At 34.9% G+C, this 14,752-nt stretch overlaps 1 protein-coding gene across 24 annotated transcripts in view; it reads left to right on the top strand.

The window, feature by feature from the left end:
• SNX13 (sorting nexin 13) overlaps nucleotides 1-14,752 on the top strand; it is a 143,529-nt gene that overhangs the window by 27,996 nt on the left and 100,781 nt on the right. For all 24 annotated transcript variants that reach the window (XR_011437841.1, XR_011437839.1, XR_011437840.1 and 21 more), the window contains 2 exons: nucleotides 10,427-10,539; nucleotides 14,249-14,351. Coding sequence is in view for 19 of the 24 variants with exons in the window: in XM_070264594.1 (XP_070120695.1) it covers nucleotides 10,427-10,539; nucleotides 14,249-14,351 (216 nt within the window). In the remaining 5 variants the exon portion in view is untranslated. The remainder of the gene's footprint in view (nucleotides 1-10,426; nucleotides 10,540-14,248; nucleotides 14,352-14,752) is intronic.

The following is a 14,752-nucleotide window of genomic DNA, read 5'->3' as shown; positions in this document are numbered from 1 at the left end:
TTGTTGTGAATGGGACGATTTTGTCTTTTTTATGGCTGAGTAGTATTCCATTGTGTGTATATGTAACACATCTTCTTTATTTTGGCCCCCCTCCTCTTTTTTTTTTTTTTGTGAGGAAGATTGGCCCTGAGCTAACCTCTGTTGCCAATCTTCCTCTTTTTGCTTGAGGAAGATTGGTGCTAAGCTAACAGCTGTGCCAATCTTGCTCTATTTTATGTGGGTTGCTGCCACAGCACGGCCAGATGAGCAGTGCTAGGTCCAGGCCTGGGATCCAAACCTGTGAACCCTGGGCTACCAAAGTGAGCATGTGAACCTAACCACTACACCACTGGCTGTGTTTTGGCCTTTTTAAATCAAAGTTGTTTGTTTTCTTACTATTGAGTTTTGAGTTCTTTTTGTATTTTGCATAACAGTCCTTTATCAGATGTGTCTTTTGCAAGTTATTTTCGCCTAGTCTGTGGCTTGTGTTTTAATTACCATAATACTGTCTTTTGCAGAGCAGTTTTCAATTTTAGTGAAGTCCAGCTTATCAGTTATTTATTTCTTGAGGTGTGTCTTTGGTGGTTGTGTCTAAAAAGGCATCACCATACCCACAGTCATCTAGGTTTTCTCCTATGTTGTCTTCTGCACTTTTACAGCTTTTTGTGTTTTAGGTTTAGATCTTTGATCCATTTTGAGTTAATTTTTTGTGAAGGGTATAAGATCTGTGTCTTAGATTTGTGTGCTTTTTTTTTTTTCCTGTGGATGTCTGGTTTTTCTAGTACCATTTGTTGAAAAGACTATCTTTTGTTAGTGTAGTTTTTTTGAAAACTTGAATAGTACATTTATTTCTCACGACTTACTTTGTTGCCATTTATAAATGGAATCTTTAAATATATTTGGACATGAAAGTATAAATAGCCTTGAGGATTGGGCTTAAGTTCAGTAAACAAATGATATCCTTTGTCCCACTTTTGAAACGAAGAGTACTTTCCCTGGGGCACACTCTTGAATAGTCTTAGCATTTGTGAATCTTTGTTCACTTGGAGTTTTTATTTTTGGAAATTACTAACTTTACATACTAAAGCTTTGGTAATCAGTTTTGGATAATACCATTTTGATGGAAAGAATAAGTAACTGTAAAGAAAAGAGATTGATTTTTCTTGTTAATTGTAAAATTGACTTTTGAGGACAATTTAAAAGAAGTTTCAATACTCTTTAAGCTCTGGAGACTTTATCTTTTCTGTATTCCCAAACACCTTGTAAATCTTTTTATTATGGTGCTTATCACATTTATGTTATTATTACATGTGTATTTTACCTTTTTAGTTTGTGATCATATTGAGGGCATAAACTGATTCGTCTTTGTATAGTTAAGGCCCAATATATGCCTGATTATTATAAAATTAATATTAAACCCCCCAAAATAATTATTTTGAAGGACAGTAATTCTTATATAAAATGTACACATACGCACATGAAAAATAGGATATTAGAACTCATTGTTTAGTTCCATATTTAAGAGAATCTTTGTCTTAATTGAATAGCCACGTGTATATTGCTCTACTGTCAGCTAATCATAGGAAACTTTTTGTTTTTGCTAAGTAAGATTAGCCCTGAGCTAACATCTGTTGCCAGTCTTCCTCTTTTTTTTGCTTGAGGAAGATCAGCACTGAGCTAGAATCTGAGCCAGTCATCCTCTACTTTATATATGGGTCACTGCCGCAGCATGGCTGTTGAGTGGTGTAGATCTGTGCCCAGGATCCAAAGCCATGAGTCTGGGCTGCCAAAGTAGAGCACGCTGAACTTAACCACTATGCCACAGGGCTGGCCCCCATAGGAAATTTTTAATCCCAGGTTAATTTCCCAGGTTACTTTCCTGGGCTGTAAATATGTAACATGTTTGTGGGCTGTTCATTTTTTGCAGTGGTTACTTACGAAATGCAAATGAATTCACTATGTAAGTGAATTCTGTGATTAGTGTTTGTGTTTTAAAAATTTTTTTAATGAAAAATTTCAAACATTGAAAGTAGAAAGATTGGTATTATAAACTGCCTGTCCTTACATCCAGCGTAGACATTATCAACTCATGGCCAGTTATATTTTATCTATATCATTTTTCACTTTTCCCCTATTCTCTACTTCCAGAATTATTTTGAACAATATTCCAGATATGTGATTTCATCTATAAATATTTCATCATCCACCTCTAAAACATGATTCTTTTAGAACATAACAATAATACCATTACGCCAGCTAAAAAATAAGCCGTAACTTGTTAATATCATTAAATATCCAGAAAATGTTTAGAATTACCCAATTTTTCTTTTTTCCTTCCTTCCTCATCCTCCTCCCTCTTTCCTGTTTCCGTTGTATTTTTATTAAAATCAAGTTGAGTAAGCTCTACATACTGCAATTTTAACCCACAGATTCTCCCAAACCCTCCTTCTCCCTCCCCTTTCTCTTTCTGTCTTTTTCCCTTGCCCTTCATTTGTTGAAGGAAGTGGGTCTTTTGCCCTTATTGTTCCCCATAGTCCAAGTTTTGCTTAGTTCTTCTCCATAGTATATTGTAACATTTTCTCATTCTTCTGCATTTCCTAAATCAAATTCAGGTTTGATTTTTCCTTCCCCCCAGCAAGACTCTTTCATAGATGGTGGTGTGTATTTTTCTTTTGAGAGGCATGTAATGTCTGGTTTGTTCATTCTCTCTCTCTCTTTCTGTCCCGACTACTATATCCCTGTTATATTAAGGATTGCAATATGGTGACATTCTTTCATTTCTTCTTTATTGTATTAAATATTTCCTTAAAGAGAAACTGAATTTTCATCAGTTGTCTGATTACCCTGATAAATGCTTAATTCTCCACCACTTTTCTAAAAGAGTTGGTTCTTTAGCACTCTTCAAAGTTGATCAATGGAAATAAAAATAATCTTCACGATTTCACGGACTCAAACATTTGAAGTGCTCCAATCCATTACAGTTATTCTTAGTGATTCCATTTTTAGCCAGTCGAAGGCTCTTCAGGTTGTCTCCTGAGTCCTCTTGACTTATCCTCAGTAGTCTTTGGTAGCTTTCTGATATGGCAAGGTGCCTCAGGCCCATCCTAAACTCATTCCCTGCTCCAGACTTGGAATCAGCCCTTCCTTCAGTAACCTTGGTTTGTTTTAGTGGAACTATCAGCACTGTTTTTCACTGAAGCAGTTTAAGATTTTCTTTTGTATTTTTTTTATTCTTAGGGTACATGGCACTAACGATTCACAGTCAAATGGTTATTCCACGTTGTTAGTATATGCGGTTAGATTTGTTTGTTTCACTTTGCTTTTGAGTTTTAGAGATTGCTTTTAAAATCTTTTCATACGTAAAGTATTGATACCATTACAAAATCAGATCTACAGAACAAGGTATTTTCAGAGATGTCCAGTTCTTATTCCTGTCCCCTCGACCCCATTTTCTCTATTCCCTATAGCTTATCGTTTTTTAAAGTTTCTGTATATCCTTGCATTAAAAAAATAAGCAAAGGCTGGCCTGGTGGCGTAGTAGTTAGGTTTGAGTGCTGCACTTCAGCGGCCCGGAGTTCATGGGTTTAGGTCCTGGGCACAGACCTAGCGCCACTCGTTGAGTCATGCTGTGGCAGCATCCTACATAAAACAGAGGAAGATTGGCACAGATGTTAGTTCAGCACCAATCTTCCTCAAGCAAATAGAGGAAGATTGGCAATAGATGTTAGCTCAGGGCCAAGGTTATACACAAAAAAGCAAATGTATGTATGTTTATAACTCTCTCCTTCTCTTTCTTTTTTTTTTTTTTTGGGATTGACACCTGAGCTAACAACTGTTGCCAATCTTCTTTTTTTTCTGCTTTATCTCCCCAACCCCACCCGCGTACGTAGCTGTATATCCTAGTTGCAGGTCCTTCTACTTGTGGCATGTGGGACGCTGTCTCAATGTGGCCTGACGAGCGGTGCCTTGTCTGCGCCCAGGATTCGAACTGGCGAAACCCTGGGCCGCTGCAGCAGAGTGCTCGAACTTAGCCACTCCGCCATGGGGCCGGCCCCTCTCCTTCTCTTTCTTAAATGAATGATAGCTTTACATACTTTTCTTTACTAGTAGGTAATTGAATTTAAAAAAATAAGGGTAAATCTGCTGACACAAAAAGATACAATTTGTTCAAAATACATAGAGTTGATATTTTCTGGTATCTTGATGGATTCTATTAGCTCACATAATTACAAATTTAACTGTCTTATTCTTTGGTAGCTTTGAAACTTTTGCTTTAATCAATTATTTTTAAGGGATAGTTGTGTATCTACTAGATCTTTTATCAGAAATTCAGGAAACCTTGGTAAAGTAGTTTTGTAGTTTGAGGTTTTTGTGTATTTGCTGGAAGCCTGTCAGAACTGTTCTAGCCCCTAATTCAGTGATTTCCAGTGTCTGGGCGGCTGTGGGGACAGGGAGGATCTGCAGCCTAACTTAGTTTACATCCTGAATCAACAAATACATATTGTGAATGTATCTGCTTTTATTTCAAACTGTGTAGAGGCATTTTGTATTTGATAGAATCTAGTTTAAAAAACACTGAATTCATTGTATCTTTTTTGGTTTTCTTGTATTTTTTTGTCATTGGATGCTGGTAGTCTTAATTATGTGGTAGTCTGCGACCTTTTATAAGTACTGCTCTAACTAAAAAAATGCAGGGTTTGTTCAGGTAGTCACCTACATATATGGATGTAATTCATTCTTGAAAATGTATAAAAGTTAGACAACAGACTTCTGTTACAAGGGAGAGGGTTCTATTACCAAAGAACTAAAAATATATAAGGGGTACTGTGTATGTATGTATAACCTAATTATTGTGGGCACCCCAGTTAGGAGAGGAAGGAGCAGCTCCACAGGTGTCCAGTGGCCACTGTCTTTGCCATCTGGGCAGTTAGCCAGTTTGGAGAGAAGGGTGGTAGTTTGAGATGTCTGCCCTTTCCATAGGCCCTCTGTCCTTCTTGGCTCAAAAGCTGGATTGAAAACTTGTACCATATCACTAGTCTTTAATTGTCTTCATAAGAATATACTAGGTACTTTAAATAGGGGTGAGTGGAAGAGGATCTTTACTCCCTTGTCCCTGGAGCATGAAAAGGATTTGGGACCAGTTGACCCAATAGATGTACTGATGATCCCTGTGTGGCTGCCTCCCTGAAAAGGAAGTAATGGTGTGGGCTGGTGTCAGGATATGTTGAGACAGCCAAAAGAAGACTATTTCTGTACAGCAATCTCATGGGAGAACAAGGACCAAGCTTTTGGGTGATATATGTATATATTTTTCTTTTTTTTTTTGAGGGTGGGGGCTTGATGTGTGTTGTGCTTGTAGGAGTGTATAGCTCTTTCTAAAGCCAGAAGGTTGGGGATGAGGAGAGGCACTTCAATTTAGAGTCCTTTTCTTTTTCACTTTCTCTTCACCTTTTCCTTTTCTTCCCATTTCTCCTGTCCTCCTCTTTTCTTCTTTTCCTTCTTTTCCCATTCTCTCCCCCATTTTACTTTTCTGGTTAGTAAATTAATTAATTAGTTCCATATTTAGTGAACAGCTTCTTTGTACCAGGCCTTGCTTAAACTATTATATAATATTGAATGAGACGAGGTTCCATGTTAGGAGCACATTCCATTGAAATTACTTCAAGAAGAACTTTCAACTTATTGTAGATGGATTAAGGTGGGAGGAAAAGAATATAGTTGCAATAAGGCCACTCTTCTTATGGGTACTTATTTTTGTTGTTAAACTTACATATATAATTTCTTTGACCGCAGTTGGCACCGAAGTGCTATCAGCTTTAAGATTATCAGCCCTATCTGTCTGGCTGTCCTATGCCCTATAATGTAGTCAAATATACCAGGTGAATATAACTCTGAGAATGGCTGACCCATTCTAGTGAGTCTCATGTCAGAGTCCAAGGTCTATTCTCTGAGAGCTCTGACACTCTTTTCTTCATGTGATCTACAATAGCTGTTTCCACTTAGCCCGTCTCCACATGCAACCAGGAGAGTCTAGGCCTGGCTCTGCATCCAATTAGCTGTGTCATTATGAGCAAAGTTACTTAACCAATCTAGTATAGCTAGGCTTGACTTGAGAGATGATCTCACACCTCAGCTCCTTCATTGTGCTCATGGGAATTCTGCATCAAAGAGAGTTTAGTGATTTTGCAGAAGTTACACAGAAAGTTAGTGGCAAACTGGAATCTGTGATTTCTGACTCTGTGTTCTTAGTACTCTATTATGCTGCCTTTCCTGTCATAAAAGACTGTGGTGAGGATCAAGTGAGGTAAATGTCAGTATGACTCCATAGGCATAAAATATCATGAGATAAATTATTCCTACTTGCTTTCTATCATCAGGAGGCATATATGATCCTTTGCATTGTTATTTCTTGATTCTCAAGCATCTTGGCAGCACGGGTCATTTTTTTGTCCAAACCAAACAGATGTCTGGGCATGCTAATAAATTGACACCCTTTAAAACGAAAATTCTTCCCATTATTTATACATGGATAAACTGATTATCTCATAATAAAAATTACATATTTATATTCAGGCCAGGGATTTATTACTTTTGTTACAAGTAGTTTTTTGACTAATTTCTTGGAAGGCCTATTAAGCTGATTAGCATTTACATAAAAGAAAGTACTCATTTATGACTTTAGCATTTTTCTCTTATTGTGACTTCTAACTTTAGGCAATTGTCAGCTGACAAATTTTAAGGTTCATTAAGGAGTCAGGATTTGCCTAGCATCAAACCTCACTCTTATACTTATTAAGCTGTGTGACCTTGGGCAATGTTTTTTAATTTCTCTGTGCCTTAGTTTCTCTCTTGTTAAACTAGGAATAATAAAATTGACCACTAAACCATGGTCTCATTTACTCCCCACAACAATCACATGACGTAGGTGAGGAAATGAAAGCTTGTAGTGGTTACACATCTAACAAGTAGTAAAGGTGAGGTTTGCACTCAGAGTCTATACTTTTTGAGCACCAAGCAGTACTACCTTCTTGATTACTTCATAAGTTGTTCTGAGAAGTAGGTGAGATAGGGTATGTGCCAAGCAGTACTACCTTCTTGATTACTTCATAAGTTGTTCTGAGAAGTAGGTGAGATAGGGTATGTGGAATGCTTGGTACAGTTTTGGTTTTCAGAGCTTTTTGGGTTTTAGAATTGTAAATAAGGTTTTGTGGACCTAGAGATTTATTTAGGGAGACTTATATATATGTAATTGTCCTTAGTTCTAAGCAGTTTTGGTAGCTTGTTAGAAATAAAAGAATCACAGACCCCACCCCCGACATACTGGATCAGAATCTGCATTTTAATAATCTGCATTTAAGAACTTTAAAGTTAGAGAAGTACTGCAGTGGATGATCTTGACGGTTTCTTCTGACTCACAGGTGGTGAGTCAGTGATTCTAGGGAACCAACCAGTGTCGCTCTTTCAGTGTTGATTATTGTATTTAGAGAAGAAAATGGTAACATATCAAGGATTATTTTATTGTAAGTCACTGTAATGTAGACTTATTTATATTTTTTGGCTTCCATTTTAAGTCAGTTCTTGAGGTAATTAATACCTGTTTGAATTTGTGAAAGGTTTGTGACCTAGTACAAAATTATCCTAAATTTTATCATCCTGTATCATCTTAGGAAATAATTAGAATTCAAGATTTTTAAATGGTTTTAGATCAAATGTTTTTCTTAATCGCACCAAATAATAAGATTGTGATATCAGCCAATTATATATATGGGAACACTAAGAATAACAAAACTTTCTTATTTTTGGTCAATTCACTATTCTGATGTTTCAATGAAGAGTTTACTATTTGAAGTTAGCTATTGTAAGAGATTACAAAGCAAATGAGCATCTGACTTGCTTGATTGGAAATGTTTAATTTTATTAGTCTCTGGAATATAAAAATTTCTCTCAAACTTAGTTAAGGAAAGGCTCTTCTCTTGTAGATTTTTTTTTTAATGTGACAGTAATGTCTGTTTTGTTCATTGTTAAATCACTTGCACCTGGCACATTGTAGGTATTCACAAATATTTGTTAAATGAATAAGAATTTGTTTTTTGGTGATTTTGCTACCGTTTTCAAATGAATAAGAAGAGACTTGTAGGATTCTGAAAATGAATTTTTGGACAGTGGAGCATCTCCTTATGTTAACTAATTGCTGCATTAAATAATCTTCATATTAACTAATTGTGATTCTTTTTTGAAAATTTTGCTAATTGTGAAAGATAGATTCAAACAGAAGAATAAATAAAACGTTTATACAGTTTAAAGCAAACACCTCATTAAGAAATAGAAACACTACTGAGTATTTAAGAAGCCTCCTGTGTGTTATCCTCCAATTGCATGCTCCCTTCCTTTATCCCCAGAGATACCCGCTTATCCCCTTATCAGTGGATAAGATTTTGAGTGAATCTTGGAAAATAGCATCTGTTTCTCATAGTTGGGCATCTGGCAGTACTGTAGTGTGGATCAGGTACTGGATGTTCAGCAGAAGTATTGTCAGAGGGACTGGACTGCTGTGTACTTTATGCTAAATCACCATGGCCTGCTTTCAGTCTTAGAAGTCAGAGGAGACCACTTCTGTAGGTGAAATAGTATCCCCAGCTGATTCAGGGAGGAGATCATGAGGGGAGAGCAGAAACTTCATCAGCAGGCCTTCAGTCCTTTGTTAAAAAGATGATAGTGGGCAGGATGAGGAAAAAGGATAATAAAAATACAGATGAACAAAAATTGTACCAGCCCTATATAGAAGAAGAAATAAAAAACTCCACTGAATGACCTAAAAGAAGGTATAAATAAATGGAAACATATTTGGGGCATTTTGGTGTAGGAAGACTCAATTTTTAAAGATTGGCACCTGAGCCAATCTTTTTTTTTTCCTGCTTTTTCTCCCCAAATCCCCCCCGTACATAGTTGTATATTTTTTTTAGTTGTGGATCCTTCTAGTTGTGGCATGTAGGACGCCACCTCAGCGTGGCCTGACGAGCGGTGCCATGTCCGTGCCCAGGATCTGAACCAGTGAAACCCCGGGCCACCAAAGTGCAGCGCGTGAACCTAACCTCTGAGCCACGGGGCCGGCCCCATGGAAGACTCAATTTTATAAATTCTCCTTAAATAAATCTTGTCCAAGCTTTCTCTTCATGTGTCATCTAATCATTAGAGCTTCTTAGACCAGCCATATTCAGTTGCTTTATGTTTCTGCATAGTACTTATCCCCATTTTATATATTTACTTGTCTTCTTTCCCCTTCTGGAATATAAACTTATGAAGGTATGTAAATTTTTGAGGGTATGCTTGTCTTTCTCTCCTTACTAAAATGTAGACTTATGAGGGTATGTTTTATTCCTTGTGGTTTCCCCACACCTTGAACTTACAGCACATAGGAGGCAATGACTGGTGAATGAATGAATGAATAAATACTGCTGTCCTTTCTCGCATAAGCCACAGTGCTTATTGTCTATTCCATAGTTTTTTAGTCATTAATTTTGTTCGGTTTAGCATCTTATAATGCTTTCTATTATTTTCTTTTGGTTCAGTGTCTAATTGTTCCATTGCTATAAGACATTCTTCTCTGTGCTCCTTGATGGCAGGAGTGGGACAAATGCTTCCTTTGTGTACTTCACAGTACAAGGCAAATGGATGTAGGAACTTGTTGAATTGAATACATTTTATTCATTATGACTTAAATTGCTAAAATCCAGTTTGCCTTCAACAAAAGGAGTATTTTTATTAGATAATACAGTATAATTCTAAACAAGATAGGATTTTTATTTTTAAGGATGGAGAATTTTTGGAGACGTTTTCTTGAGCTCATGGTAAACTTTGGCAACTGGAAGTTGGAACTTTTGCAGTTATAATTTTACAGTTTCTCCACACAATTTGAGTAAAAGAAAAATATCACAATTTTCAGTGAGATATGGATTTCTTACCTTGAAATTTTAATTTTGAAAAGTCTTGACATGCTGTAGTTATCATGCTTTAGTTGGGACTTAAGTTTTAAAATGAAATATTCTAAATAAGTATAACTTTGTAGTCTACTTAACATTTTATATATGCTTTTGCATATATAAATACACAAATATTTTTACAAATACTTCATCATTTCTCATGCCCGCTTGTCATTCAACAATTTTTGTAACTATTTCTTGTTGTACCTTTACATTGCCACTAGATTTTTAAAAATCATTGCTGTTCTGCGTATCTCTTTCTACATACAGATTTTGTATATTGTTTCTTGGAGACAAATTTCCAAGAGTGTAATTAACATTTCAAAAGTAAATATCTTAACAATTATTGAAACAATGCCATAAATATTTAAAGGAGAAATTTAAAACTGTGTAAAAGTTGTGTTGGTTCTTTTCTCATTCGTATAGAAAATTATTTATTAAAAAAATTATTTTTTGCTTTATTTCAGACCAGTCTATCCATATGGGGATGGGGAAGCCTTGGCATTGTCCTTTCTCTAATAACCTTTGGACCCTTTGTAATATTTTATTTGGCATTTTATATCCTCTGCTTTGTGGGTGGGTAAGTATACTCAATGATAATTTTACAATTTATTTGTTATATTTGTTCAAAATTGAGACAAATGACCATGAAAAATGGAAGTATGATTTATTTGTGAAAGCTGTTTTTACAAATTGGTTTTACCAAAGTTTACAAAAGTAAAATTAAGGTACCCATAGATAGAAAAACAGTGATGATGATGATTTGTACCAGAAATATGGTTAGTCATCTTCGAAAATAGAATTTCAATTTCCAGTGATATAAACTTTTTGTGGTAATAGGAAAAGTTTTAAAGATTTTTTTATTCCTTTTGGTGTTACTCCCCCGTTAAGGTTGAATCTCCTTATCTTTGTAATACTAATAAGATAAGTAAGTTAAATTGAGATGATGCATCAGGTTTTACATCATAGAAGGTACTTTTTCATTCATTAGACTCCAAACAATGTTAGTTATTTCCCTTGGTGAATGCTGTCATTTTGTTCTAGAAAATTCACACATACATCTGGTTTTACAGTTTTCTCTTCATGATTATTTGGTTTACAATGTTTATTCTTTAGTTTGATTGATAAACCTTTGCAAGAGAGATTTCAGTCATGATTTAGTATAGCTTCCTATGCAGAACATTTAGTATCAGACATGAATTCTATGTAAGAAAATTTATAGAGAAGCGAGATGCTTATTTAGATACTCTAACCAAAGTCTCTTAGCTGAAATGAGTATTTTGTTGTTAATATGTGTGTATGTATCTCTATGTGTATGTACATATGTATACATATATATGATACATTTATGTAATTATTTGTGAAATGAATACCTGTGAGTTCTTTTAAAAAGTCTTTTGAGAACCCCAAACATTTGGAGGAATTGTTTGATCCTGTAAGTTTAGAGGACTTAGCTGGACTGAATAGCATATATCAACTGTGGCCTGAAAGACTGTGTAAGACGCTAAAGGGGTGGCTTCAGAATTTATCTACCACCTATTACCTCTTTCAAGACGTGGGTTTGAAAGTCACATGTAGCCATTTATAGAGAGTGCACCACTGATTGTTGAACAAGTGAAAATTAATTGAGTGGCTACTTCAAGGACTATTCATAAAACTGCATTTTATTTTAAATTTTGTATTTTCATCATAATTGCTTAGATATGATACTGTATACTGAAACAATTAAGAAATAAGTCATAGGAATCAGATAAATGGAGTTTTGAATATTTTATTGATTATAAACATGATTGAAGACTTTACAGATCTGCAGCCGTTTGAGCTTCCTAAATTACACTGCTTAGTCACAAATTAAGACCAGAGCTGCATGGTTGCATCTCTGCTCCATAGGGTAATGGCTGCTTTTACTGATTGCAAAGGAGATTGTGTTGAGGAGATGTTTCTCTGAAAAGGAGAGATTTCTTCTGTTTCACTAATTTTATAAGCCCTTGGCAAAAGTAAAGGAGAAGGATTTCAGAATACTTCCCAATACTTCAGAAAGGGAGGAAATTGCAGCTTTATAGGCAAAGATAGGACCCACAGGAACGCTTGGAAGATGGAGTCTCTTAGACTAAACTACTCCATATAAAATTTGGGAAGGGAGAAGGGTGATGAATCCATTCATTTCAAAGTCATGGGAACCTTTGTTGTTCCCTTTTTGAGTCTGCTAATTTATCAAGGAGTTATTTCAAAAATTTCTTTGAATACTTGTAAAGTTCTCTAAAATATTTTAGATAAGATGGGATATTGAGGTGTATGGGAGAGCCACTAAAAACTCTTGAGATAATACTGCGTCACATGGCGGGATCTGAAATTCTAAGTTCATGCTATGTCATAAATTGATCTGATGTTCTGTTCCAGATCTTTGATCTCGGTGAAACTTACTGCCTCAGTAAGGGGACTTCTACTTATATACTAGCAAACCTCCCCAAATCATCTCAGGGGATTAGTTAATTAAGCATTTCCAAGTTACTCAGTTAATGGTCATTGAGTACCATAATTCGTGAGTCAAACCTTTCTTTTGGCTATAGTTACGAAGAGTGATTGTGCCTTCTTTAATATAACTTACTATAGTTTAATTCCTGATGTATTTTAAGAGCAAAAATAGGCTTTTAAATATCAATCTTAAGTAAACTAATTACATTTCATATAATTAATCATTTCTAAGTTTTAGTGTGCTTTTTATTAAGTTTAAAGATATGTTTTTGTTCTTTTTCTTACCTAAAATGCAAGTTTGAGAGAAATTAATGCATTTTCCAATGGAAACCACCCCCTATTTTTTTTTTTGCTAATAAAACAAGTTTTTACGTTAAGTTCTTCTGTTTACCTCTTTACGATGTTGATAATGTATATGTTTTGATTATTATCAAAGCTAATCTCTTATTTTCTAATATAAGGAAACTTCTGGAAAGAAAACCACCCAGGGATTTTTATTTTTTGTTATTTTAGGATATCATTGATATGGTACTGTGGGTTATTTAATGGCATTCTGTTATGTTTGTTTGGTTATGCAGTCATTTGTAGCACCTATTTTTACTCTAACCTCAAGGCTGAAGCTATTAATTAGATGCTTTGTAAGATCAGACTGATCCATAGTTTACTTTCCTACTGTCATACTCTGGGCAAAGGTTAATGTTTTATCAGCCTGTTTCATCATGATGTTTTTAGAAATACATTGTTAATATAAGCATTTTATTTTGTCTGTAAATGTGCTTATAACCAGGTAACACTGAAATACAGAGCCAACTTGATTCTTAGTAATAATATCAGATACAACACAGATAAGTGAAATTTACTGATAATTCTGAGGCGGGCCTTTTAAAAAAAGAAACAAAACAGAATTGATGACTTGAGCTGGCTTGACTTTATCTGTGTTCTCCCCCTCCTCTCTGCCTTTGTGGTGCCTGTACTGAAGAGCAGTGAAGTGGCAGATAGACAGAAAATGCAGAGGCTCTTGAGAATCTTCCTTTCGGTAGTTGAGGCTGATCATATTTTAATTTTTCACTGTTCCCTTCTTGTCTCTATAGTTTTTGAATCATTGTAAGATTACTATAAGATTATTATAAAATTAAAAAAATTTTCTTCTTTTATGGATTTCTTATCTACTTAGTGGTGCTTAGATTTAATTGGTAAATTTTAAGTATAGGAAATATTGATAGCATTTAGTTAATACTTAAAGTAGTCCTAAACCAGTATATATCTTACCTTGACTCTATAATTGTTTTAAAAATAATTAACCTTTTGGGGTATATTTATATTCTTGTTTAAATTCCAGGCTTATTTAAAATAAATCATAAACTAGCTCCTGTCTAGCCTTTATTTGTTTATTCTATATTTATAATGGCAAGTTTTATTAATATCTCATGTTAGTTATTTAACAGAATTATAGAAGTGTGTGATTTAGCTATAGAGGTAGATCTCATTTGTCTTTATCCTTGGTTATTAGCTAGCCTGCTTATTTAATGAGGGCTGATTTTCCTGAAGTTTGAAAATGTCGTCTGAAATCTTTTTGTGAAAAATGTTGATTGAAAACTTTGAAAGGCAGTATTGTTTAAATTCATAAGATGTTTATGGTTGTTTTAAACTTCAGAACATAAAATCTGTCACTCCCTTGCCTTGCCAAAGTCATAAACTGACTTTTTAGTGAAGGATGAACTGTCTGTTAAATTTGAAAAATCTATTTGGTAATAGATGTGTTAAATTATAGTAAAATTTTGTTTTTGTATCTATAATTAATTTTTTTTTTCCAGAGGTTTTGTGGTTACTCTCTTGTTTGGAAAAACAAACTCAGAGAAGTACCTAGAGCAGTGTGAACACTCATTTCTTCCTCCAACGTCAACTGGGATTCCTAAGGTAAATACGGTAAAGGAATGTAAAACCTCAAAATCCTGTTCTATGCAATGATAATAATGTGATCATCTATATATGGCTTCTCAGGTTTTCCTATAATTCACTAATGCTCACTGTAAATTTATGGGAGACTTTCTGATCATGCTTAGAAAATGCAATTTAAAAGCTCGCTGAAAACTTTCTTAGTGTTAGATGTTAAAAGTAGGAATGCAAATTTGAGGAAAAGATAGAAATTTAGGGTCTTTTCCTGCTATCTTAACATAGAATTTCAAAGCGTCATGCTTATGATTTGTGGAAATGTCAATGAATATACTGTTGTGAATGAAATACATTGTACAGGAACCAGAGGGGGAAAAAGGGACACTTTAACTCACTTGAAAAATACAGCTTGCAGTTAGGCTATG

The sequence above is a fragment of the Equus caballus genome, chromosome 4, assembly GCF_041296265.1.
Source record: "Equus caballus isolate H_3958 breed thoroughbred chromosome 4, TB-T2T, whole genome shotgun sequence".
Classification (NCBI taxonomy): domain Eukaryota; kingdom Metazoa; phylum Chordata; class Mammalia; order Perissodactyla; family Equidae; genus Equus; species Equus caballus.
Note: the sequence above shows the minus strand (reverse complement) of the source record. Positions and strands in the feature narration are given on the sequence as shown.